The sequence below is a fragment of the Dermacentor andersoni genome, chromosome 2 (assembly GCF_023375885.2).
Source record: "Dermacentor andersoni chromosome 2, qqDerAnde1_hic_scaffold, whole genome shotgun sequence".
NCBI classification, from domain to species: domain Eukaryota; kingdom Metazoa; phylum Arthropoda; class Arachnida; order Ixodida; family Ixodidae; genus Dermacentor; species Dermacentor andersoni.
This window is the reverse complement of record NC_092815.1, coordinates 189,640,651-189,667,195: the sequence shown is the minus strand read 5'-3', so window position 1 is coordinate 189,667,195 and position 26,545 is coordinate 189,640,651. Positions and strand designations below refer to the sequence as shown.

Here is a 26,545-nt window from a genome sequence, read left to right as displayed (position 1 = left end):
GTGTCCCATGCCCGAAGGAAATATTAACCATGAGTGACAAATGACATAAACAGCCTGATATAATAATGTAAACCTCATACAGTTTGTGGCAGTTTTGATGGACAGGTGCCATTCGTAGATGTTTTTCAGACACAGGTTGCCCATAACAGGGCGCTGCCGAAACATAGTTTAAGTAATGCAGTAAGAATTTCATGCGAAGTATGTAAGCATTTTGTAGCATATAAGAGCTGTTCGACTTTATTTGTTGTGAAAACACAAAAATTCATGCGAGAAATTTTTATTTTTGAGATTTTACGTAGTGGCGTACTCCTTGACTAAGCGCAATACAATCATGAACGTCCACCAACTAGCCCCATTCATTGCTTTACTAGGCGTACTTGCTCTTGAAAAACTGTGCACGAGGCTAAATTTGTTCAAAGAATGTCGGCCAGAGCAAGTTCTCGCCACGAAGGTGGCGGTTTCTCTCACGCCAGCTGGCATGCTCAGACAGGGAGTTTATGTGCACATTCCTTTCCGTACTAACATTCCCACTGTGAAAACGAACACGGCCCTTATGTTCATTCTTGATCGTAGAGAACGGTTTGCTCCACGTCATATCTTCTCTTCAAACGACATAGTCGCAGTCGCAGACACCAGGCCCATTCTCTGGTTCAACTTTGAGGCCACGCCTGCACACACACAAAAAAGGACAGTTATAAACCTCTGCGTCAAATGATTTCGAGAAACTGCAGTGAATACATACGACGACACCATATAAGAGTTGCGGAGTGGCAACTCTGGAGTTGAGTGAATTCCTGAATCGTTCCACCTTATTAAATACCCCGTATTGAATGGGAATGGAATGATGGCACAAGTCGAACAGGTGAAACGGGAATCGAATAGGCACCTAGTCCTGGAACGATGAATGTTCGTTTTGAGCGAAGCAACCAAACAGCCGAATTGCCATGCAGACTAAACTAGAGTTTGCCTATCCATTGCATTTCTCCTACTGGTTCTATCAGTATCTACGTATTAGTGGCTATGCCTCTGCCGCTTCATTCAGCGCATTCCACAATTCTGTAGACATGGAAACCTTCTTGCGTGGCAATATAGAAGTGCCTTTAAGGACAGCAACTTTTAGTTTTCAAGCGTAACGACTCGCTTTAGCAACAGCACACCGGACCTTCCGACAGAAGGATGGGGTCCAAATACGACGTTGCTAATGGTTGTAACCTGCACGAGTCCACGATAATTTAGAATGCGCGCCACGTTTTTTAGCACACTGTTGAGTATTGACAAGCGGTAACAGGAATTAAGACAGGTGTCCTTGAAAACTTGGTACCCGTTAATCTGCCAGTACACGTGAAAAAAAAAAAAAAAAAAATCGCCCTGCAAGACATATCAATGCGTTTCGCTTTTATGTTAGTCGTCAAAGTTACCATATAATCTAGCTCAACGCATGCCATACACAACAGTGAAAATTTTTTTCTGCTTTGCCTTAGGTGATTGAGTTTCGAATGAATTGCAGATTTTATGAAAATGGTTGGTCTTATTTAAAACGGAATCCTTGCTTGTATCACAGTCTGTAATGTGTGCGTGAAACGCCGAACACATGTGCAGCTAAAGTGAAGCTAACTTCGCTGGTTCTAATATGGCAGGTATAGAATCTAGTATACGAAAAATTGCTGCACCAGGATATCAGAAAGGATTGTAGGGTATGCCTTAATTCTGAAATAAAAAAATAAAAAATAAACGTACGATCGACGAGGCGTAATTTAACTTATGAAGGCCTCTATTACTACAGGCAATTCTAGAAGTGGTGGTTGTGACCCTTTTCTCTGTCTCTGCACTTTTTTTTTCGATTTAAAGAGGGAGGCACTTCGGAAAAGGGACTGCAGTTATGGCTGTCACCACTAATTGATTGCTTCTCGAGATGTTTTGGTGGCGTAAAATTGGAGTCATTTTGGCATCATGTTTGTGACTTCGAATCCGCGTAGCGAATATGTCGGTTGACGCTATTTGATAAGTCAGGCAATAAAATTTACTTAATACTGTTTTATGCATTTCTTTGTCTAGTCCTATCTTGACAGTGAATCTTGTATATGTGTTTCTGAAATTAGTATTTTTTTTATCCATGGATAATGCATTGCCGAGGCATATGCTCTACCATCCAACTGTTTGGGCAATGCTTCTTTCGAAAGCTGATGGCCCTTTTCGTAGCCCTATTGGAAGATAGATTTTTTGCGGCAACGAAACATTCCCAAAAAACGCGTCTTTTAAAAACGTTATGCAGGTCCAACGCACATGTTGGAATCTGCGCGATGCGACGCTGTTGTAAAGCGGTTCATAAAAACGCTATAAATTTGTCCATTTCATCATTTGCGTCCTTGGTGTCAAGAAAACTGGCGAGCGCACATATGCATTCACGTTCCCTGTAGCTACGCAATATCATACACGTGGCAGTCATCTGAATGAGCTAGTTGGGGATGGTACCATAAAAGTGTACGTCTGATTGCGACCTAATGGTTGGAGCATCGGGCGGTTGTGTATTGAACCTAGATTCCACAGCCCGATGTTCGATCCCACCACGAGGCATGTAATTGAGAAGCGCATAGGTAATGCAGTTTTCTTTTTTATGGGCTATATTCTGCAAGAGAGCAGCACCCAGCCGCCTTGAGGAAGATCCAGGATGGTTTGCAAATAAGGCTTCGATTTAAAGCAGAAGATAATAGAGATCAGAGGCAACAGCGCGCTGCAGAGAAAACAGGGTCGAACACGTTCCTCGCGCGATAAAAAAATTGTTCGTGAGAATATTTATAAAATTTGTTACGACATAGAAAAGTCGCTTTTATTAGGAGACACGCATTCTCGTGTAGTAAACAAATATAGACAAGGCGTTTCATTACTGGAATTTAAGGAATCGAATGGCTTAGCTCAACCACTCCAGGACTGGGAATGGTCCAACTGCCACAATTCCCAGAAGGTAAAAGGAGTGGAATTAACGGACATTCCCACTCTTCGGAATGGAGTGGGAATGGAATGGAGGGTCTCACTCCGGGAAACTATGCACCATATGCCCATGTACCTGTTCTGAGCAGTATCATCCCATGTGTTGTCAGTGGTATAAGCAGTCCCACAAAACGGTACGGCTTTGTTCTGTTGTAGAAACCAAGCTACGAAATGTACCTGGTTTCTACAACAGCTTGTAGTTTGATACTCGCAGGTATTGTTTTCCTTTTTGTCTTTTTCTTTTATTCACTATTCCACAAGAACGTGATATATTTTTCTTATTTCAAAAGGATTACCTTTTGGCAAACATTGCTAGCAGAAAGTAGTAAAACATTTCCAATATTCTGAGAGCAACGAAACACCATTTAATTGCAGGCTTTGCTTCAAGATCTACAGAATGCATACGCCCGATGATTTGCGTGTTCACATTGAGAATTCAAGCATGACGTACACAAAATAGTAAGTACCCATCGAAGAACCAAGTGACAAGAAATCACAAAAAAATTTGCGTGCAGTTAGTGAATCTCATTCCGATTCCCGCGTCATATTTCAAAATGTTTGTATTACCCTTAAAGAACGTTAAAATAAATATGGTTAAAAACGAGCACCTAACACGCGAATTGGAGGTCTATAATGTTTATGTACGAGCACGAGCAGTTTGCTTGTGCTAGTGTGCCATAACGAAAACTAAATATAACATCGCAAACGAATATGTCCGTGTTTCGAACGCAATATTGAGTCAGATTGTGAGCTTGAGTATACACGAATGCTATACATCTATATGCACAAATGTACTCTTGAGAGCGGCAGGCACATATTTATTGATGTACTTCTACTCCCTTTGCGCGTAGCCTGTAGGCTACTGAACAACACGTTTGTTAGGTTGTATTCGTTTTTCTTCGCACTCTTTAACTGTACACTCACCTACGCATCCTGCAACGCTGTTCTTCGAACCGAGACGCTGTTCTTTCTGAGTACTTCACCCAGGCGGGGCTCCAGAGTCTCTCGGCCACTGCGGACGCCCTAGGCCTAAAAGAAGAAAGTCGAAAGTGTGGTCAACATTTTGCTTTGTATTTGAGTACACACACACACAAAGACACGCACGCACGCACGCACGCGCACGCGCACGCACACACACACACAAACACACACACACACACACACACACACACACACACACACACACACACACACACACACGCACGCACGCACACACACGCACGCACGCACGCGCAAAATTACTTAATTTTGAAATACAGATCGAAAACATTTACATCATAACACAAATCTATTTCGAAAAATCTGCAATTCGCAGTATTTACCGCTGGTCAGTGTCCCAACAAAACTGCACGACGCCCCGATGCTTCGCAAAAATCGGAAGGAGAGTACAGCTTTAGTTCCTAGTTGTGTTTTAGAGGGCCTGATAACATATTTAATCACGGCAGATGAACTAGCTTACATGTTAGAGAGTACTTTCTTGAAGATGGTAGTTAACTTATAGCTCCGGTGCGTCCAGCTGTAAGTCCAAAACTTCACGTGCTTCCCTGAAACGTTCCCGAAACTCCCAACGCTTACAATTGCGGTTGCAATTAAACGGACGGTCTAGGTGCGTTCGCTCTGTCGCCACCCGCGGATTATCCCTGAATCGTTCTGGTCCCTGCCACCAACCCGTCCGGCGCCCTTACCTTCCAGATTGTGGCGGCGCCATCTGAACGGGAAGAGCTTGTCCGATATAATGGTATCCATCATTAGCGACGCGACGGAAGTTCACGACACATGATATCGAGACCACTCGGACGCAAGAGCTCGCCCCTATGCTGAGTGAAACGCGCTCGGATATTTTTTAACGACTTGACATTAAAACACACACACACACACACACACACACACACACACACACACACACACACACACACACACACACACACACACACACACACACACACACACACACACACACACACACACACACACACACACACACACACACACACACACACACACACACACACACACACACACACACACACACACACACACACACACACACACACACACACACACACACACACACACACACACACACACACACACACACACACACACACACACACACACACACACACACACACACACACACACACACACACACACACACACACACACACACACACACACACACACACACACACACACACACACACACACACACACACACACACACACACACACACACACACACACACACACACACACACACACACACACACACACACACACACACACACACACACACACACACACACACACACACACACACACACACACACACACACACACACACACACACACACACACACACACACACACACACACACACACACACACACACACACACACACACACACACACACACACACACACACACACACACACACACACACACACACACACACACACACACACACACACACACACACACACACACACACACACACACACACACACACACACACACACACACACACACACACACACACACACACACACACACACACACACACACACACACACACACACACACACACACACACACACACACACACACGCACGCACACACACGCACGCACGCACGCACGCGCAAAATTACTTAATTTTGAAATACAGATCGAAAACATTTACATCATAACACAAATCTATTTCGAAAAATCTGCAATTCGCAGTATTTACCGCTGGTCAGTGTCCCAACAAAACTGCACGACGCCCCGATGCTTCGCAAAAATCGGAAGGAGAGTACAGCTTTAGTTCCTACGGCAATCCCTTCTGACGTCGATGCAGTGTGTTGTGTTTTAGAGGGCCTGATAACATATTTAATCACGGCAGATGAACTAGCTTACATGTTAGAGAGTACTTTCTTGAAGATGGTAGTTAACTTATAGCTCCGGTGCGTCCAGCTGTAAGTCCAAAACTTCACGTGCTTCCCTGAAACGTTCCCGAAACTCCCAACGCTTACAATTGCGGTTGCAATTAAACGGACGGTCTAGGTGCGTTCGCTCTGTCGCCACCCGCGGATTATCCCTGAATCGTTCTGGTCCCTGCCACCAACCCGTCCGGCGCCCTTACCTTCCAGATTGTGGCGGCGCCATCTGAACGGGAAGAGCTTGTCCGATATAATGGTATCCATCATTAGCGACGCGACGGAAGTTCACGACACATGATATCGAGACCACTCGGACGCAAGAGCTCGCCCCTATGCTGAGTGAAACGCGCTCGGATATTTTTTAACGACTTGACATTAAAACACACACACACACACACACACACACACACACACACACACACACACACACACACACACACACACACACACACACACACACACACACACACACACACACACACACACACACACACACACACACACACACACACACACACACACACACACACACACACACACACACACACACACACACACACACACACACACACACACACACACACACACACACACACACACACACACACACACACACACACACACACACACACACACACACACACACACACACACACACACACACACACACACACACACACACACACACACACACACACACACACACACACACACACACACACACACACACACACACACACACACACACACACACACACACACACACACACACACACACACACACACACACACACACACACACACACACACACACACACACACACACACACACACACACACACACACACACACACACACACACACACACACACACACACACACACACACACACACACACACACACACACACACACACACACACACACACACACACACACACACACACACACACACACACACACACACACACACACACACACACACACACACACACACACACACACACACACACACACACACACACACACACACACACACACACACACACACACACACACACACACACACACACACACACACACACACACACACACACACACACACACACACACACACACACACACACACACACACACACACACACACACACACACACACACACACACACACACACACACACACACACACACACACACACACACACACACACACACACACACACACAACGGGTCATAGAAGGCACGCCGTAGTAGGGGACTACGCATAAATATTTACCAGCTGGGTTTCTTTAACGTGCGCTCAATGCGCGGTAGGCGAGCGTTTTTGCCTTCTGCCCCTGCCCTGATGCGGCCGCCACTCGCTGTGATAGCTCGGTAGCTATAGGGTCCCGCCGCTGAGAACGAGGTCGCCGGTTGGATACCGGCCGTGCCGGCTGCATTCTTGTGGAAGCGCAATGCAAAAACACTCGTGTACCGTGCACTGTGCGCACGCTAAAGAAACCCAAGTGGTGAAAATTGTTCCGGAATCTCACACTACGGCGCGCTTTTTATAGGCAACTGTGAAGTTTCCTTATGATCAGATCGCGGTTTTGTCACGCAAACACCGCAGATTTACTAATTCAATTATGGTGGCCCGCGTTGCCGGGAGTGTAACCCACCTCCTCGTGCTCAGCGGGTTTACGATTGATAAGCGTGGCAGCATCACGCAGGTTTTGTGCACTAAGAACGACGAAAGGGCGAAGGTCTAAGGAGCACGGGGGCCTGACAGCAGCTGAAGCATCACGCTTATAACAACTCTGGTAGAAAATGTTCTCTGAAGAAACGTTTTTTTTAATGTGCTTTGCACGCATTAAAAGTTGCGAGAAATCTTAGGAGTGTCCAACAATGAACAAAAAAAAAATTCCATCCATCCATCCATCTAGCTAAACCGATGGATCATTAGACAGACAGACAGACAGACAGACAGACAGACAGACAGACAGACAGACAGACAGACAGACAGACAGACAGACAGACAGACAGACAGACAGACAGACACACAGACAGACAGATAGATAGATAGATAGATAGATAGATAGATAGATAGATAGATAGATAGATAGATAGATAGATAGATAGATAGATAGATAGATAGATAGATGTAGGCAGGCAGGCTCAAAACGGCTGAAGTAGGCACAGAATGCTATTCGCATTAAGAGACAGGCTTAAATGTAGATGAGATTTGCTCGATGAATCGTCCATTACATTCTTTCTATAGAATCTTACTTATACTACCGAATTAAATCAGGAACAGTGCAACACAGAACGAGCGAGTAAGAGCGCAGGACAGCGCTCTGTCCTGTGCCTTTACTCGCTCGTCCTGTGTTGCGCTGTTCCTGTTTTTATTCCGAAGATGAACCAACCAGCCCCTTTGAACACACTGCTTACTTATACTAGACGATTCCATATACCTTACGGCATTTTCTAGTAACAACACGTTATTATGTCAGTCTTAACTTACCAGGTGCGGCTAATCAGATTCGTGGCATCCACATACTCTCCCCAAATGCAGGCTTCGCCACCCAGCACAAGAGACTTCTGCTTGGCCGTCCCTGCATATATAGAACAGGGTTGTTACATCGCTTTACATTTAATTATTTATTCGATAACTTCGTGCTTCCAACCCTTTCCGGAGAGTGCATGAAATCCTCACTATATACTACAGGGTTGGCGGGAAACAAGAAAAATGACGCACACCATGGGTTTAGATAATGGCATGTGCAGCAAACTTTTGATCATTTTTATTATTTATTGAGTCGCATACTGACGTGTCATCACCGAAGATGTAATTACCGCTGCGATAACTTGCTTCGAGCATTATATTCGAATCGTCCCCTTTGCGTCACCTTAAGCACCGATCTAAGAGCAGTTGAAGTTCGAAGGACAAACCCTGCACTACGTAAAACGTTCAAAAGAGTCGAGGAAGCTTTGCTGATTATGCATAATTCGACGTGAAATTCACACATTGTTTACCATGTGCAGGTTTTGAAGTGCACTGCTAAGCAGTACCTCAGTCAATATGTTTAATGCGTTTAGAAACACGTGACAGCCCACCATCGCAGTATTTATTTATTTACTTATTTATTTACTTATGCGATGAGCATCTTAGGGTACTTTTCGCTCTTTACAGGGGCAGCCTTTCAACGTCTACAACGGTTTCTCGCCAACTTGAGCTACTGGGTAGTCCATGGTCGAACGTGTAGCGTCTCGTGCTGCTGTGCTGAGCGAACATGGTACGAAACCAAAATCGCAACAACTTGGGTCACTGGGTGTGCGGCACAGGGTATGCGCCACTGTTGAATGAAGAAGTCCTTTGGTGGCGACTTGGCAATTGGTAACAATGTAAGACTGGGTATGTGCCGAACAGGAATAAACTTCATGCCTTACCAGAGGAACCTTGAATATATGATTAGCATTGTCATTGCTATCTCTTCAAATAAGAAAATGGAAATATATGAATAAATAATGCAACCACCAAGTTTCATCTTGAAGTTTCTACTGTACTTGGATGCCTCGTACAAACTCGGTAGGTGACACAGATGTTTGACTGCATATATATATATATATATATATATATATATATATAATGGACGGGAAGGAAGGGAGTTAAGCGACGGCGCCGATATTTATTAATCATGTCATTAGAAGCCAACAAACGAAGACACGAAGGACAACACAGAGGAAATTACTTGTACTTACGTATTGAAATAAAGAAATTATAAATTAATGGAATTGAAAGTGGAGGAAAAATGATTGGAGGACTCTTAAGCTTCGCCTTCAAGAGTGGAACGCGACAGCGTTCCCGTCGACTCGCCAAGGGGTGTAAGACAATGCGCTACGGCAGCAGCGATCATTTACGAGGCGCCCCGCATCGGACTTTGCACCCACCAATCACGCGGTGAGCGTCGAGCAACGCAGCGTTCGGCGCGGCAACGAAACGTGCGCCTGAGCAAGCGGAACGAACCAAAGAACTCGGTGTATCGGAGGGGGAAACGATGTACGCCAGCCAAACGTCGCGATCGGCACGGTCGGAGAGATAGACAGATAGTGATATATAGAAACGAAGGACGCTTGATTCTGCAACCCGTAAGGGAGCATGGCGAAGCGTCGTTAGGGGAGAGGGAGTCCGGGCCTGTCCAATGGCGGCCTGTCCGGAGCCAGTGATTCTTAGCAGAGGGTGCTAAGACTCACTGGCTCCGGACAGGCCGCCATTGGAATATGAAACTGGCAACGTTTAACGCTAGAACGTTATCTAGTGAGGCGAGTCTAGCAGTGCTATTGGAGGAATTAGAGGGCAGTAAATGGGATATAATAGGGCTCAATGAAGTTAGGAGGCCAAAAGAAGCATATACAGTGCTAAAAAGCGGGCACGTCCTGTGCTACCGGGGCTTGGCGGAGAGAAGAGAACTAGGCGTCGGATTCCTGATAATAAGAATATAGCTGGTAACATACAGGAATTCTATAGCATTAACGAGAGGGTGGCAGGTCTTGTTGTGAAACTTAATAAGAGCTACAAAATGAAGATTGTACAGGTCTACGCCCCTACATCCAGTTATGATGACCAGGAAGTCGAAAGCTTCTATGAAGACGTGGAATCGGCGATGGGTAGAGTGAAAATTAAATACACTTTACTAATGGGCGACTTAAATGCCAAGGTAGGCAAGAAGCAGGCTGGAGGCAAGGCAGTGGGGGAATATGGCATAGGCACTAGGAATATCAGGGGAGAGTTATTAGTAGAGTTTGCGGAACAGAATAATATGAGGATAATGAATACCTTCTTCCGCAAGCGGGATAGCCGTAAGTGGACGTGGAGGAGCCCGAACGGCGACACTAGAAATGAAATAGACTTCATACTCTGCGCTAACCCTGGCATCATACAAGATCTGGACGTGCTCGGCAAGGTGCGCTGCAGTGACCACAGGATGGTAAGAACTCGAATTAGCCTAGACCTGAGAAGGGAACGGAAGAAACTGGTACATAAGAAGCCGATCAATGAGTTAGCGGTAAGAGGGAAAATAGAGGAATTCCAGATCAAGCTACAGAACAGGTATTCGGCTTTAACTCAGGAAGAGGACCTTAGTGTTGAAGCAATGAACGACAATCTTGTGGGCATCATTAAGGAGTGTGCAATGGAAGTCGGTGGTAACTCCGTTAGGCAGGATACCAGTAAACTATCGCAGGAGACGAAAGATCTGATCAAGACACGCCAATGTATTAAAGCCTCTGACCCTACAGCTAGAATAGAACTGGCAGAACTTTCGAAGTTAATCAACAAGCGTAAGACAGCTGACATAAGGAAGTATAATATGGATAGAATTGAACATGCTCTCAGGAACGGAGGAAGCCTAAAAACAGTGAAGAAGAAACTAGGAATTGGCAAGAATCAGATGTATGCGTTAAGAGACAAAGCCGGCAATATCATTACTGATATGGATGAGATAGTTCAAGTGGCTGAGGAGTTCTATAGAGATTTATACAGTACCAGTGGCACCCACGACGGTAATGGAAGAGAAAATAGTCTAGAGGAATTTGAAATCCCACACGTAACGCCGGAAGAAGTAAAGAAAGCCTTGGGAGATATGCAAAGGGGGAAGGCAGCTGGGGAGGATTAGGTAACAGCAGATTTGTTGAAGGATGGTGGGCAGATTGTTCTAGAGAAACTGGCCACCCTGTATACGCAATGCCTCATGACGTCGAGCGTACCGGAATCTTGGAAAAACGCTAACATAATCCTAATCCATAAGAAAGGGGACGCCAAAGACTTGAAAAATAATAGACCGATCAGCTTACTGTCCGTTGCCTACAAACTATTTACTAAGGTAATTGCAAATAGAATCAGGAACACCTTAGACTTCTGTCAAGCAAAGGACCAGGCAGGATTCCGTAAAGGCTACACAACAATAGATCATATTCACACTATCAATCAGGTGATAGAGAAATGTGCGGAATATAACCAACCCTTATATATAGCTTTCATTGATTACGAGAAAGCATTTGATTCTGTCGAAACCTCAGCAGTCATGGAGGCATTACGGAATCAGGGTGTAGACGAGCCGTATGTAAAAATACTGAAAGATATGTATAGCGGCTCCACAGCCACCATAGTCCTCCATAAAGAAAGCAACAAAATCCCAATAAAGAAAGGCGTCAGGCAGGGAGATACGATCTCTCCAATGCTATTCGCAACGTGTTTACAGGAGGTATTCAGAGACCTGGATTGGGAAGAAATGGGGATAAAGGTTAATGGAGAATACCTCAGTAACTTGCGATTCGCTGATGATATTGCCTTGCTTAGTAACTCAGGGGACCAACTGCAATGCATGCTCACTGACCTGGAGAGGCAAAGCGGAAGAGTGGGTCTAAAAATTAATCTGCAGAAAACTAAAGTAATGTTTAACAGTCTCGGACGAGAACAGCAATTTACAATAGGCAACGAGGCACTGGAAGTCGTAAGGGAATACATCTTGTTAGGGCAGGTAGTGACTGCGGATCCGGATCATGAGATGGAAGTAATCAGAAGAATAAGAATGGGCTGGTGTGCGTTTGGCAGGCATTCTCAGATCATGAACAGCAGGTTGCCATTATCCCTCAAGAGAAAAGTGTATAATAGCTGTGTCTTACCGGCAATCACCTACGGGGCAGAAACCTGGAGGCTTACGAAAAGGGTTCTACTCAAATTGAGGACAACGCAACGAGCTATGGAAAGAAGAATGATAGGTGTAACGTTAAGGGATAAGAAAAGAGCAGATTGGGTGAGGGAACAAACGCGAGTTAATGACATCTTAGTTGAAATCAAGAAAAAGAAATGGGCATGGGCAGGACATGTAATGAGGAGGGAAGATAACCGATGGTCATTAAGGGTTACGGACTGGATTCCACGGGAAGGGAAGCGTAGCAGGGGGCGGCAGAAAGTTAGGTGGGCGGATGAGATTAAGAAGTTTGCAGGGACGACATGGCCACAATTAGTACATGACCGGGGTTGTTGGAGAAATATGGGAGAGGCCTTTGCCCTGCAGGTGGGGAACTTGCGGCAGGTGGGGAACGATCCCACGTATTCGCATTACGCGTGCGATGCTCTACCAACTGAGCTAACGCGGCGCCGTCTTCCCATTGAGAAAGTAGCTGGGAAGACGGCGCCGCGGTAGCTCACTTGGTCGAGCATCGCACGCGTAATACGAAGACGTGGGATCGTTCCTCACCTGCCGCAAGTTGCTTTTTCATCCACTTTCAATTCCATTAATTTATAATTTCTTTATTTCAATAAGTAAGTACAAGTAATGTCCCCTGTGTGGTGCTTGGTGTCTTTCTTGGCTTCTTACGATATATATATATATATATATATATATATATATATATATATATATATATATAGAGAGAGAGAGAGAGAGAGCATGAGAGCGACCATCCAGCTCTACTATGGCAACATACACGCCTCACTTCAAGAGATCAAACTGGCGTCCCAGTGGCTGGGCAGGAACATCCCGAATGACTACCGCAAGAACGCCTAAAACTACGCTCTGCGCTTTGTCAAATGGTACATATGTAATGCGCCATGGCCAGTGTAACGTGTTAAAACGTTAGCACTGTACAGATCACTCGACAAACCTAACATCTAATGCGTCGAGGCGCTATCAGACGGGACTATCTCGCTCATTTGTCCTTTGCGTTAGTAAACCTCATTTAACAGTCGTCATGGCCTTACCCCGCGGGGCAGGGCAATGTTGCGGGTGGACCCAAAGCAGATGCACGAAACCCCTTTACGGGGTTTGGTGCATCGGCTCGGTCGTTTTCTGGCCATGTGGGCCCATCGCAGCGGCAGCGTTAATAGCAAAGAGGGCTGATTTTGGTGATGGTGCCGTGCAAACTGGGGCAACCCGCAGACACTGTAATCTGCGGTCGCGTGGGTCACGTGGGTGCTATGCTGAAAAACGTGGTGCAGAATAAGAAGTTTCGTGTGCGTTATCACGACGCCAAGTTGCTCAAAGCTTCCGCCATGGGTGAAGGTCGTGAGTTCCTTGCGCGTCCTTCTACATAATATAACATTGCACGCATCATGAGTCCGTTCGCATCGCCATTTAAGTAAAACAGCTCTACGAAATCTTCACTTAACGTTGATTCTAACTATAGGGCCCTTTCATACAGACAGGCGCTAGTAGATAAAGAACACAATAGGCTAAATGTAAAAATCTATAGCTATACGCCTTCGCCGTCAACGTAGACGTGTTATACGGGCAGTCCGGGACCTCATTCAGTAGTGCGCCATGTGAAAAAAGAAAGAAAATAAGACTGCCTTTCTTGTCGTAGCACTAAAAGCCGCACAGCTTAGCGGAAGGTTTCTGACGGTGCTTCAAGTGCATCGTGTCGTCTACGTATAAAACGAAATGTTTTCTAAAAAAAAAACGCATGTGCAGCTTGAGCAATAATTATGGGTATGAAAGTTACAGCACGAACGAGAAAAGCGAGTTGGTGTTTCCCTTGACAATTTTGTCCACCCTTCTGTCAGGTATGGTGAGCTCATCGAGAGAGATATATATGCAAGAGCATAGGCGGTAATAAACTAATAATAAATAAATAAAATAATAAGAACCGCGCATGATATTCAACAACTTCATTAATGCTGAATTAAATTTTCTTACATTTGGCCTATCGTGTTCTTAATCTAACCTGTGTGTCAATACATACGTGCCATTGGGCGTGTCTACAATGTGCCATAGTGACAAAATATGTGCAGCTAGACAATGTAGACAATGTAGCTAGACGTGTGTCTCACTTCTCTGTGTATACACAAACACATACCATCGCCATTCTGCCCATAATCATCGTATATGCCTCGCGACATCACTTCGTCGACGTATCCACCTGATTTTACATTTGCATTTCGGCATAGTTTGTGAATGGTGTGCTGCATATACACATAAACATTGCATGAGAATAATTTTGTAACCTGTACGACACAGCACTATAACGCTAATTGTTCGGAGTACGATGAACTGAGTCTTCACACTATCGTTTTTACCGATCGTTCTCGCCTTGCTGCTGTCGTCACATAATATAACCAACCCTTATATATAGCTTTCATTGATTACGAGAAAGCGTTTGATTCCGTCGAAACCTCAGCAGTCATGGAGCCATTATGGAATCAGGGTGTAGATGAGCCGTATGTAAGAAAAAAAAATTGTGATATTTATATAGCGGCTCCACAGCCACCGTAGTCCTCCATAAGCAAAGCAACACAATCCAAATAAAGAAAGGCGTCAGGCAGGTAGATACGATCTCACCAATGCTATCCACAGTGTGTTTACAGGAGGTATTCAGAGACCTGGATTGGGAAGAATTGGGAATAAGAGTTAATGGGCAATACCTTGAGTAACTTGAGATTAGCTGATGATATTGCCGTGCTTATTAACTCAGGGTACCAATTGCTATGCATGCTCACTGACCTGGAGAGGCAAAGCAGAAGGGTGGGTCTAAAAATTAATCTGCAGAAAACTAATGTTTCACACTCTGGGAAGAGAACAGCAGTTTACGATAGGCAGCGAGGCACTGGAAGTGGTAAGGGAATGCATCTACTTAGGGCAGGTAGTGACCGCGGATCCGGATCATGAGATTGGAATAATCAGAAGAATAAGAATGGGCTGGGGTGTGTTTGCAGGCATTCTTAGATCATGAACAGCAGGTTGCCATTATCCCTCAAGAGAAGAGTGTAAAACAGCTGTGTCTTAGCAGTACTCACGTACGGGGCAGAAACCTGGAGGCTTATGAAAATGGTTCTACTTAAATTGAGGACGACGCAATGAGCTATGAAAGAATAATAATGGGTGTAACGTTAAGGGACAAGAAAAGAGAAGACTGGGTGAAGGCACAAACGCGAGGTAATGACATCATAGTTGAAATCAAGAAAAAGAAATGGACATGGGCAGGGTATGTAATGAGGAGGGAAGATAACCGATGGTCATTAAGGGTTACGGACTGGATTCCAGGGAAGGGAAGCGTAGCAGGGGGCGGCAGAAAGTTAGGTGGGCGGATGAGTTTACGAAGTTTGCAGGGACAACATAGCCACAATAAGCACATGATCGGGGTAGGTGGAGAAGTATGGGAGAAGCCTTTGCCCTGCAGTGGGCGTAACCAGGCTGATGATATATATATATATATATATATATATATATATATATATATGCCCAGACTCACCTGTGAAGTTATGCGGATCGCAGGAGTAGTAGTTCTCCCAGTCGCGACCATAGCCGATGTAGTCCAAGTACCAGCAGCTGGATAAGAGCGCACTGAACCCGGCTGCCGTCACGGCACTCATTTCCTTCTCGTAGGGGTCTTTCCAGACATGTACCACTGTGTCAGGCGCAATCTGCAAAAGACACTACGCTGTCAAGTCGTCTTGAGGCCTATGAGTCGACCAGTCGATTGCGAGCCTACCAGATTAAAGCACCCACCCACTGTCTGTAGTGATTTGTTGCAACTTCATCGCTGTGTTTCATGGTTGCTTTTATCTAAGTCGGGTTCGTGCGCGTGCTATTCAGATATTTACTTCAATGAATTAGTTTGAGTATCGGCGTTATTTTCGAAGCCCGATGGGATGCTTTCACTTACCTCAACGTTGTTGTCGAATACTTCCTGCCACACCATGTAGCTCTTCCGTACCTCTTGCACAATTTTCAGCAACCTGAAAACGTAATCCACGAAACAGGACATGACGAAAACCTGCGTGCGTTTCCTTGCTTCTCTCGAGCTGACACACTTGACTGAAGCTTTGTAAGCAATGTCCATGTTTATCTAGGCACCTCGTTAGCTTAACTTCATTTCAGTGGCTGTATGCAGAGAGTATCCCATCTCTGTAAGAAGGCTGTCTTATGGGATTTTGAAAAGTAATGTACAGCATTTTTCTCAAATTACATAAACAAATTTGCAAGGTTGCTTTCAGCCAGTAGTTGATTTGTGATGTCAATGTTTAGCTCAAAATTAAAAACGCCAGGCCTAACGTTTCGAATAAACGACCTTCAAGCTTGACAATTATCTGATGACTCCCTTCACCTAACTTATGCGTTGCCTTTTATTGTAGAAATACAAGGTTTTAGGCCACGAAACTATGTCAAATATTCCTCCACTCGAACGTCAATAAAAGTTCGTGATTTGCAGTTATTTTATAGCTGTGGTAAGTTAACCATGTGAGCGAAATTCGGTATGAAGATAAAATGCCATTATCTTTGAATCGAATTTCTCTACTCCCCAGTAGTAAGCGTGAACCACTATTGTCTCTTAATTTCGAAATTCAACATGCATGCCATTCATTAACAAATATGCTCTAATTTAATTATATGTCACTTCTGTGAATTTCGTAGACAGGAGTTGTATAGTGAAACAGTAACTCTTAATGCGGGTGGTTCAAAATAATGTTTACGGTGTTGTAATTTTAAACACCGAACGTACACTTATGCTTTGTTGCTCTCTGGCATAGTTGACTACTGGTTCTTGTTATGATTTTCACAACTATTTCAGCAATCATAACCACAATATGTGAGACTAAGAACACGCAAGCAACTTGTCATGCACGTGTTTGTTTGATGTTAGTGTGCTGTAGTAAGACAATCCTATAGCAACAGGGACGCTGAAGCAGTATAAGAGCAAAACGAGTTCGAACGAGCTCACCTTTGTATATAAAACTCTTCGAGCTTCTTGTAGTCACCGGAAATACCAATCATGGCCATGAAATTTTTGATATTGGGGTTGGATTTCCTGGAAGCATAATTTTATATAGCAGAGCACTTCAAGAGATGCAATCGAATGAGCTTGCGGAACTGTCTAGTAATATACCTTAGCGGCTGAAACCGGACACTTCACGGTAATCTGGAATATCTCGAGCTGAGAAAAAATATTTTCCGAGACGGTGTTTGATTGATGAGCTTTGACATTTAGGGCCCATTGACACGTAAACAAAGTCTAGACTACAAAGAAAGCCGCTGTTCTTTTGCAGAACATGGAATTAGGTGTCAGTACCATTGTGTGCATCCTAAAGCATTCACTACAATCAAGTAAATTATCCTCACAATAAAACGGTGGCGAAAAAAAACAAATTTGCACTAATGTAGTGGTAAAACATCGCAGAAGTGTGTCAGTCAAATGTCAGTCATTATTATTTTGTTGAATGCATAGGAATGTTTGTTCTTTGAATAATAGAGAATTAGTCAACCTAGAGACTGAGGCGAGGGCACCTTGTGCAATCAAAGTATAACAGCACGCCGTCTTGAACAAGAACACAACCGAAGAACAAACAAGGACAAGCATGGACAGCGCAGCTCTTGTTCTTGTTCCTTCGTCGGTGTTGATCTCTTCCCAAGAAGTCGCGTTGTTATAGCTTGAGTCACGTAGAACCAAGGAGTTCATTATTAGGCCTTGTGGACGGCAAGAATATTGGGCGTAATGAAATAGAAGTTAAACATGTGTATCTCTGGGGTCGTCCTATACAATAATTTAGTCAACATAGCCTAGCGATGCACTACAAGATATCGTATATAAGCGACATTTATTTTGATCTTCGCACCTTGAGCCATTGACGACTAACACTATGTAGTTTACGTCAGTCTGTATTTTACACGGAAAAGAGACGGCACTGGGCTGTCTATTTCGATAGTGAATGTTGCAGTTTTACTACAACGAGAAGAAATGAGCTACGGAACTTAGATAACCAATAGGTGGGAGCTATATACGGAGCCCTTCTAATTTAGTTCTGAGTGCTTCAAGACCAATTTGTTCGAAATGTTTCCGCTTTTCGCGATGAGGTTTAACCCTCAGGAGAAATAAATTATAAAAATTATGAGCTTGTCCTCCCGTAACTGAGGTGTAACAAAAGTTGTTTGCCATAGTGTATCGATTTCTGATTAAGCCTAAATGCCTGGAGTTTAAAATGATTAGGAAAACGAGAACAAGGTGAAAGCAGGAGCCAACGTTTCGACAAGCGGACTTGTCTTATTCAAGGCGACATATGCTTTCCTCGCCACAGTATATATAGGTGGGAATCTTCTAAAGGGGAGAGGGCGTTGGGCCGGTGGGTGCGGCAACGAGCGAAAGTGTGTTAGCGGCGAGGGTGTCGAATTGAGAATAAAGGAGTGTTGTGCACAAGGCCAAGGACACGGCCGTCTGTCAATCACGTGTCAACGCCCATGTGTCAGCCGGTGTGTCAACGGCATGCACAGCAGCCCTGTATTACCCGTTTCGCTGGTGGTCGTGGGCTATCGTGTCTCTGAAAGAGATGATCGAAAGAGCGACAGAAACCGGTGCTCGTGAAGGCTCGTGGAAGAAAGAATAGCAATATAATAGAAAATACTGAAATGGAATAAATAAATAAAAGGGAAAAAAAACGGAAAGAAGAAACAGAAAACAGTTAGTTTGGTTTCTTAGCGTTTTCTTCTTCATCTTCTTTCCGTGTTCTTCCTTTTATTTATTTATGTATTCCATTTCAGTATTTTGTATTCTTTCATTATTTTTTTTTCACGAGCACCAGTTTGTGCTGCTCCTTCTATCATCTCTTTCAGAGACACGATAGCCCACGACCACCAGCAAAGCAGGTAATACAGGGCTGCTGTGCATGCCGTTGGCACGCCGGCTGACACACGGGCGTTGACACGTGATTGACAGACGGCCGGGTCCCTGGCCTTGTGCACAAGACTCCTTTATCCTGAATTCGACACCCTCGCCGCTAACACACCTTCGCTCGTTGCCACACCCACCAGCCTTACGCCCTCTTCCCTTTAGAAGAACCCCATCCATATATACTGTGGCGAGGAAAACATATGTCGCCTTTAAGTAGACAAGTCCACTTGTCGAAACCTTGGCTCCTGCTTTCACCTTGTTTTCGTCTTGGTCAACGTCTATAATTTCCAACTCTCGCCTTCCCCGTGTTTTCCCTGGAGTTTAACATGTAACAAGAACGCAGAATGCAATAATTTATGTACTCCACCCCTGTTCTATTGTCGTAGCCACGGGCGGGAATCAGAGCCGCGACCTCATGCCAAGCAGTACAATGCCATAGCAACTGCATGAGCTACCAGAGTCCGTACCCTTTTTGTGACGCTCGCATGTCTCACAACATCAGCATTAGCTTCTTTATTAGTACCTCCCTGTCCTAGCCTGATTCCTTAATGTTTCTGCCGCTGCAAGCGATATTCAATTTCGCGATAGCAAGCCTCATGCTTAGGGCGCCACTAAATGGATTGAGAATAAAGCACGGGGCCTTACGTGTACGTTAAAGGAAGAACATATTTCGGGGATTTAGGCTGAACATGAGTTAAGGAATGCTCGCTGTAAGGCAAAGTAGGCGCAAAATAATGTAAGCGGGCCAGGTTCAATACAGGTCCCTGTCTCGAAAGCGCTTATGTGAATCTATTAGCATCCAACGTATTGTTTTCATGTCGATGCATCTCCTCAGGCGCACGTATGCCATAGCGAACGCAAGATCGCCATTATTCGAGATCAATGACACCGAAGAGCGTCATCGCGACATTTCATAGAGCGATGCCTTGTTTACCGATGACATTTATGAATCTGCGAAAACGCTTACATATGTTAAGGTCACCAAATAAGGTGTGTTTTATGTAAGCCTCTCAAAAACTATCGGGAAACGCTGTATGTATGTATGTAAGGATCATGAGCAGCGACGAGAACACTACGTCTATACGAATACGGAAGCCATTTAGGCATCTTCGCAATAAAGCTCACTGTCTATTCACCAATGCTCCTCTAAGTCACCTGAAGGCGTGGTCCTGCCGAGGGATCAAGGTGGTAATCAATAAGCTTGGTTAGTTTCTTACAGACAATAAAAGAGGGAAATGCGGCTCTACGATCGTTCAGGCACCAGGAGAGCTATTCGCAGCGCATGCATGGATCCCGCTAATCTCTGACGTCAGCGCTTATTCTACTGTTACTAGCTGCGCTTTGTCTTTCGAAAATTCCAATCAATAAGTTTTGTAAACATAGCAAGGCAAAAGTATCTGCACACATACATAATCGTTGACAATTATTTCATTTGTGACGCACTAATTTGTTGAAAATAGTGAATTTGGTAAGCCGTCTGAAGAGAGAAGGGCGAATTTCAGAGAAATTCAATTTTATTACTCGTTTCCACTTTGCCTGAGCCATCACAACCGCAGCTGTCGTAGTCATTGATGCCAGAGTTTCAACGACTGCCAGAATTTTTGCATGACTAACTCTATGGGTACGAGCATGCAATCATTGGATGCCACACACAAATTTCAGCATATGTTCAATACAAGCAAAGATTTTGCCTTGTGTTCGATGACTCTACACGTACCAGCAGTCGAAGCTGACTTCGTCTCCTCCCAAGTGAATATACTGGTCGGGAAACACGCCGGCCACCTCAGTGAACAGCTCCTTAAGAAAAATGTATGTGTCATTTGTAGTGGGGTCGATAGGTCCGAGATCGCCGTCGGGCTCCATGCCTTTGTAGCAAGTGGTTAGGAGATCGGGAAACGCCGCACCCCACGATCGGGTGTGTCCTGTATCGAAAGACAACTCTTGAACGTATCGCACGTGTTTTCACTGCAAATTTATTTAGGTATTCAAATGAAGTAAATAGTGGAGTGGCTGAGTAAAAAGAATTAATAGTGCTACCTCCTCATATGCTTTTGGTGCTTGCTCCAGCAGATGAAAAAAGCTACTTTGGGCTTTACGTTAGGTTTCTATCGGTTCAATTAGAATTTTAAGTTGTAACACTCATCATAGCAAACAAGATATACATTGGGCTTTGTCAGGTAAGTGGCCTGATGCTTCCTTCTAGATGCATTAGGAAAATTGTTCCAAGTTTTTTCTAAACCAGTGTACAGCCAGTTTTCAGACTTTTCTTGTGTGGCACTAAGCCTAACGAAAACAGACAGCTCATACGTACAGTAGATGTCTAGCTAGTAAAACTCCGCTTTCAAAGCGCACGCCAGCTCCTGCGCGGTGCGCAGTGCCAAAAACTTGTGCCCTGATTCTGTGTTCAAACAAAATGCAGGCTGCGAATAATTCTTACGAAGCACAATACCTTTACTGGACTTCCTGCAGAATGCGTGGTTGATTCCCACTCAGAGGTTTTTTAGTGTTTTCTTTACTACGATGTAAGGCCGCTTTGATACACAAACAAAAAATCAGAAGCAGAAGCATCTCTGACGCTTTCTAAAGTTCGAAGTTCGACGTGTGCAAATGAACTGAGCGTTTCATTTTTGGCTAGACACCTTGCCATCAAATTGCATGGGACAAGTCGGATATGTGCTTGTTACAATTGTGGAACATAGGCTGACTGGTAAAGACATATCCAGGTGGCAACACTTCAAAACGGACACCACACCGCCCTCTAAACCATTCCACACAGGCTTTTTAGCATAATATTTTGTGAAATCCCGAGGCAATCGCTCGGGAGCTTTGGTGACGAATGTCACAAAAAGATTTCACTTTAGTTTTAGTGGAGGTATTTAAAATGAACTAGTGCCAATATCATGATTTTCGCTCAATGGACATGGCTTGGTGCCTTCTTGTTTCGATTCCACGATAAAAACATATTTCCTGATTTTTTTTAGTCGAACGTTGTTGATTACAGTTTGGAATTCTGCTATTTGTTCTGCAGCTGATTCTCGCTCCTTTAGGCAATTCCTGTTAGGACGCGGAATGATTATGCTAGAAGAGCATTGTTCTTGTTGAAAATAAAAGACGACAGCCGCATTATGAGCATTTACTGTCATCGCTTACATGAGGTATTCCATTAAAAGAAGATCGCGGCAGTCATGGCGTACGTATCAATTATTTACGCTCGGTGGTTAAGCTCAGGAGTGTCGTTGCATTCTGGACTGTAACCGCGACTACTAACCCACGCACTGACGCCGCTGCACGCATCGTCGTGCGCTTAGCACTTAGCTGACCTTGCCCTTCAGCACGATGACCGCAAGGTTCGCAAGGCTGGGATGTCCCTGGAGATACGCGAAGCACATCCTGTCAGCCCAGCCCTCGGAGCAGCCAACCAGATTCAACGACCGCGTCGCAACACCAGCGACAACCAAGAGGCTCGCAAGGCCAGGACGACCGATTTCTGCGGCGACACCCGTCCGGTAGGCCTAGCACTCGAAGCGACAAGAACATCGAATGCCGACGCGCCTCGCCACCGTAACGACGACGACTTCGATGGTCACAAGGCCGGAATAGCGAGTCTCATTCAAAAGCCTGCTCCTACAGGAAGTCGTCCCTTCAGTGGCAATATACGTACTTATTCGATGGTCTAGTCGCTTGGAGGGCTACAGGCCTGCGCGATGGGTGCCGCCACTGAAATTGGTCGTGCTGGCCTTGCAAACCTCGAAATTTTGGGAGAAATGTAAATCTAGTGGATGGGGAGCCAACGGGGGCTGCTACGAGGGCTGGCCTGACATAATGTGCTTCGCGTATCTCCACGTACGCCCCAGCGAAAAACGGAAAACCAGCACAAATAAACTTGCAATTTTATTTATGCTAAGTACGCACTCCTGTAATAACCATGCCAAAGAGCTCAGCGTAACTGCTGCAACATACATTTATAAATTTTTGTTTTAAGCAATGGGATCGTTTTCAAAGATTACGTTCAGTGCCCATGTGTAATTCGCACAATTATAGTTGGGCTTCTACAATGGGATGACATAAGTTTTCTTCTGTTTTGCAATCCATGAGGGCTGGTTGTAAGGGCTGTATTTGCACTTTTTATGCATTTCTATGCCTTCGATTATATCTAGTTTATAATATCCGTGGTGCCAAATTGCCAATATTGACGATAGGCGGATTGCGGCATGGTGCGAGCCAATGAAGTGCGCAAATAATGGGAGAGTAAAATGTATAAGTACAGTAAAAGAAAAATAACGTAAAATCTCCATAAAACATGGCCCCAGCTTTGCTATACCCTACTCTCTCTTTTCTATTTCTTTTCTTTCTTCCTTTCTTTCTTGTTGAGTGGTTCTCACCAGGCGTGTCAAATTCCACCATGACGCGAATACCCCTGGCAGCAGCTTCACTGATGACATGTTGCACGTCTGCTGGCCGGTATACGCGGATGTACGGGTCGTAGGCACCCTGCGAAGAGAATTTGATGTTCAATACATTCTATAATCTTGTTTTATCGTACGCTATACGACAGGTAATTGTCTTGGCGTTTTGGCTGTGGTTAGCCTTACGAAGTACTCTATTAGAGCAACCGAACCACCTAACGATTACAAATTCTCGCAGCTGATTAAAATCTACTTATTTGGCATAACACAGGATGCAGCGCGATTTCATAAGCCCGCCTACTACCTCGGCCCCGTTCAATGGCTTCAATACCGCACTAACGGCAGGCAAATTTTCACTGTCTGTCTTCACTTGCACCTTCTTCCCACTTACACGCACACAATAAATGCTACGATTTAATAAAAATTTTAAGTTGTACAGGCGTCTCACGGACACATTCATTTGACACTGTACTCCTGATGCCATTTGAGCTCCTTCCTTCTTCCTTCGTTCCCAACTTTTCACCATTTCGAAGCGACTTCGCAATGTGCCATATGATCCCGGCCACGGGGGCCGCATTTCTATGGGGGCGAAATGCGAAAACACCCGTGTACTTCGATTTAGGTGCACGTTAAAGAACCCCAGGTGGTCGAAATTTCCGGAGTCCTCCACTACGGCGTGCCTCATAATCAGAAAGTGGTTTTGGCACGTAAGACCCCTTAATTTTTAAACGCGCCATATGGAATTAAAGACCATAATCGAAAATTACGGGCCACCTGGTCATAAAAAAATGTGTTGGTTAGCAAATGTCTTTATTGGCAGTTTTAGTTTCGTACCAACCGCTTCACTTTTCTACATAATAGCCGTGAATATCTAAGCCCTTTTCGTACCGCTGCACCAGCTCATTTAATCCATTCGCATAGAAGCTCGCCGCCTGGTAATCAAACCAGTTGACAACGGTGGTCGTGAGGTCCCCGCCGTCTTCAAATCGTTGTCCACCGTTTCGAGTGCACGAAAAGGGAACAGTCGCTAGCTGAAAAGACAGAACTGTAGGGCGGGTGATCAGAACGTTCACAACCAAAATCTTGAATCTTCTCCTTGATTCGGGCGATGATGCGAAGACGCGCGTTGTCATTGAGGGGGGCTATTCCGCATAACATTTTCCCGTGCCATCGATTTTTGATGGCACGTCTCACTTTGGTGAGCGTGTTGTAGTACACACCAGCTGTAATTCTTGCCGCACGTTCCATGAAATCAACGAAAAGAACGGCCTTTTTACCCAGAAATCAGTAGTCATCATTTTGTGACTCTAGCAAAGAAGATTGCTTAAATTTTTTCTCTTTTGGTTAACATGAATGGCGCCACTGCACTGACGGCTGTTTTGTTTCTGCGCTGGTGAGTGAATCCGTGTCTCGTCGCCCGTAACAATGTGGCGAAACAGGTCATTTGTCGATAGCGGTCCAAAAAACTCTCGTCCACTTGGAATTTTTCGTTCTTTTTGTGGTGGTTGGCAAGCATCTTTCGGTACCCACCTTGCACACGTATTGTCATGTCCGAACTTTTACGTTGCAGTTGTGCAAATAGTGGTGCGTCCAATGAGAGGAAATTTATTAGCCAGAGCACTAACCGTCAGTCGTCGATCAAGTCGTAGTTATTGGTGCACTTGTTGAAGGATTTCATCGGTCTGCATACTGGGCCTGCCACTCCGCCCTTTCTCATGCACATTTCTACGGCCATTTTTCAAGTCTCGGCACCATTGTTTAACATATCCTTAACTCCTTGCTCTAAGTCCATAAACTAGGAAAAACTCCCGACGCATTTGGGCAGCTCAAGATCTTTTCGCAGACAAATACCGAATCACATCAAGCAATTCGCAACTGGCGGAAGCAAGGATTTTCGCAGAAACTGTCGTCTGCATTCAACTGCAAGCAAGCGACTACTGAATCAAAACAATAACTTCAAATTATTTCGTAAACAATCAACAGACGACGCTGCATATGTACAAGTTTCTTCTGAATCGCCAATATTTCATATATGCAAACGTCTCTTACTTTTCAAATATGCCCGCATGAATGAATTCTCACCACATGTACCATCTGACGCTAAATTAGCATGTTGCGTCGCTTACGTCCTTATAACCTGTGGATGACTAAAAAAATTCAGTTCTAGGGTTTTACGAGCCAGAACCATGACATTATTGTGAGACACGCCGCAGTATGTATTTCAGAAGTATTTCTACCACATGGAGTTCTTTAACGCGCACCCAATGCACGATGTGCGTGCGTTTTCGCCTCCACTGAAATGCAGCCGCGGCGGCTGAGATTTGATCACGCACCCTCGCGCTTAGCAGCGATACGCAAAAGCCACTACGCCAGCACTTCGGATATGTCATAAGTACTCCTTACATGTTCTAATTTGTGCACTGTCTAAAGCTCATCAAAAAATGTTCAACTTCGCCTCATCATCGTCATCATCAGCCTGGCTATGCCCACTGCAGGGCAAAGGCCTCTCCCATACTTCCCCAATTATCCCGGTCATGTGCTAATTGTGGTCATATTGTCCCTTCAAACTTAATATCATCCGCCCACCTAACATT

At 44.8% G+C, this 26,545-nt stretch overlaps 1 protein-coding gene across 2 annotated transcripts in view; it reads right to left on the bottom strand.

Moving 5' to 3' along the window:
- Positions 1-203: 203 nt before the first annotated feature.
- The window catches only part of LOC126540310 (beta-hexosaminidase subunit beta-like), an 81,909-nt gene continuing 55,567 nt past the window's right edge, over positions 204-26,545 (bottom strand). For both annotated transcript variants that reach the window (XM_055075958.1, XM_050187107.3), the window contains exons 7-14: positions 23,928-24,036; positions 21,263-21,467; positions 17,605-17,691; positions 16,549-16,621; positions 16,135-16,306; positions 8,408-8,498; positions 3,913-4,017; positions 204-668 (exon numbers count right to left, since the gene is read on the bottom strand). In XM_055075958.1, coding sequence (XP_054931933.1) covers positions 605-668; positions 3,913-4,017; positions 8,408-8,498; positions 16,135-16,306; positions 16,549-16,621; positions 17,605-17,691; positions 21,263-21,467; positions 23,928-24,036 — 906 coding nt within the window. In that variant the 3' untranslated portion in view covers positions 204-604. The remainder of the gene's footprint in view (positions 669-3,912; positions 4,018-8,407; positions 8,499-16,134; positions 16,307-16,548; positions 16,622-17,604; positions 17,692-21,262; positions 21,468-23,927; positions 24,037-26,545) is intronic.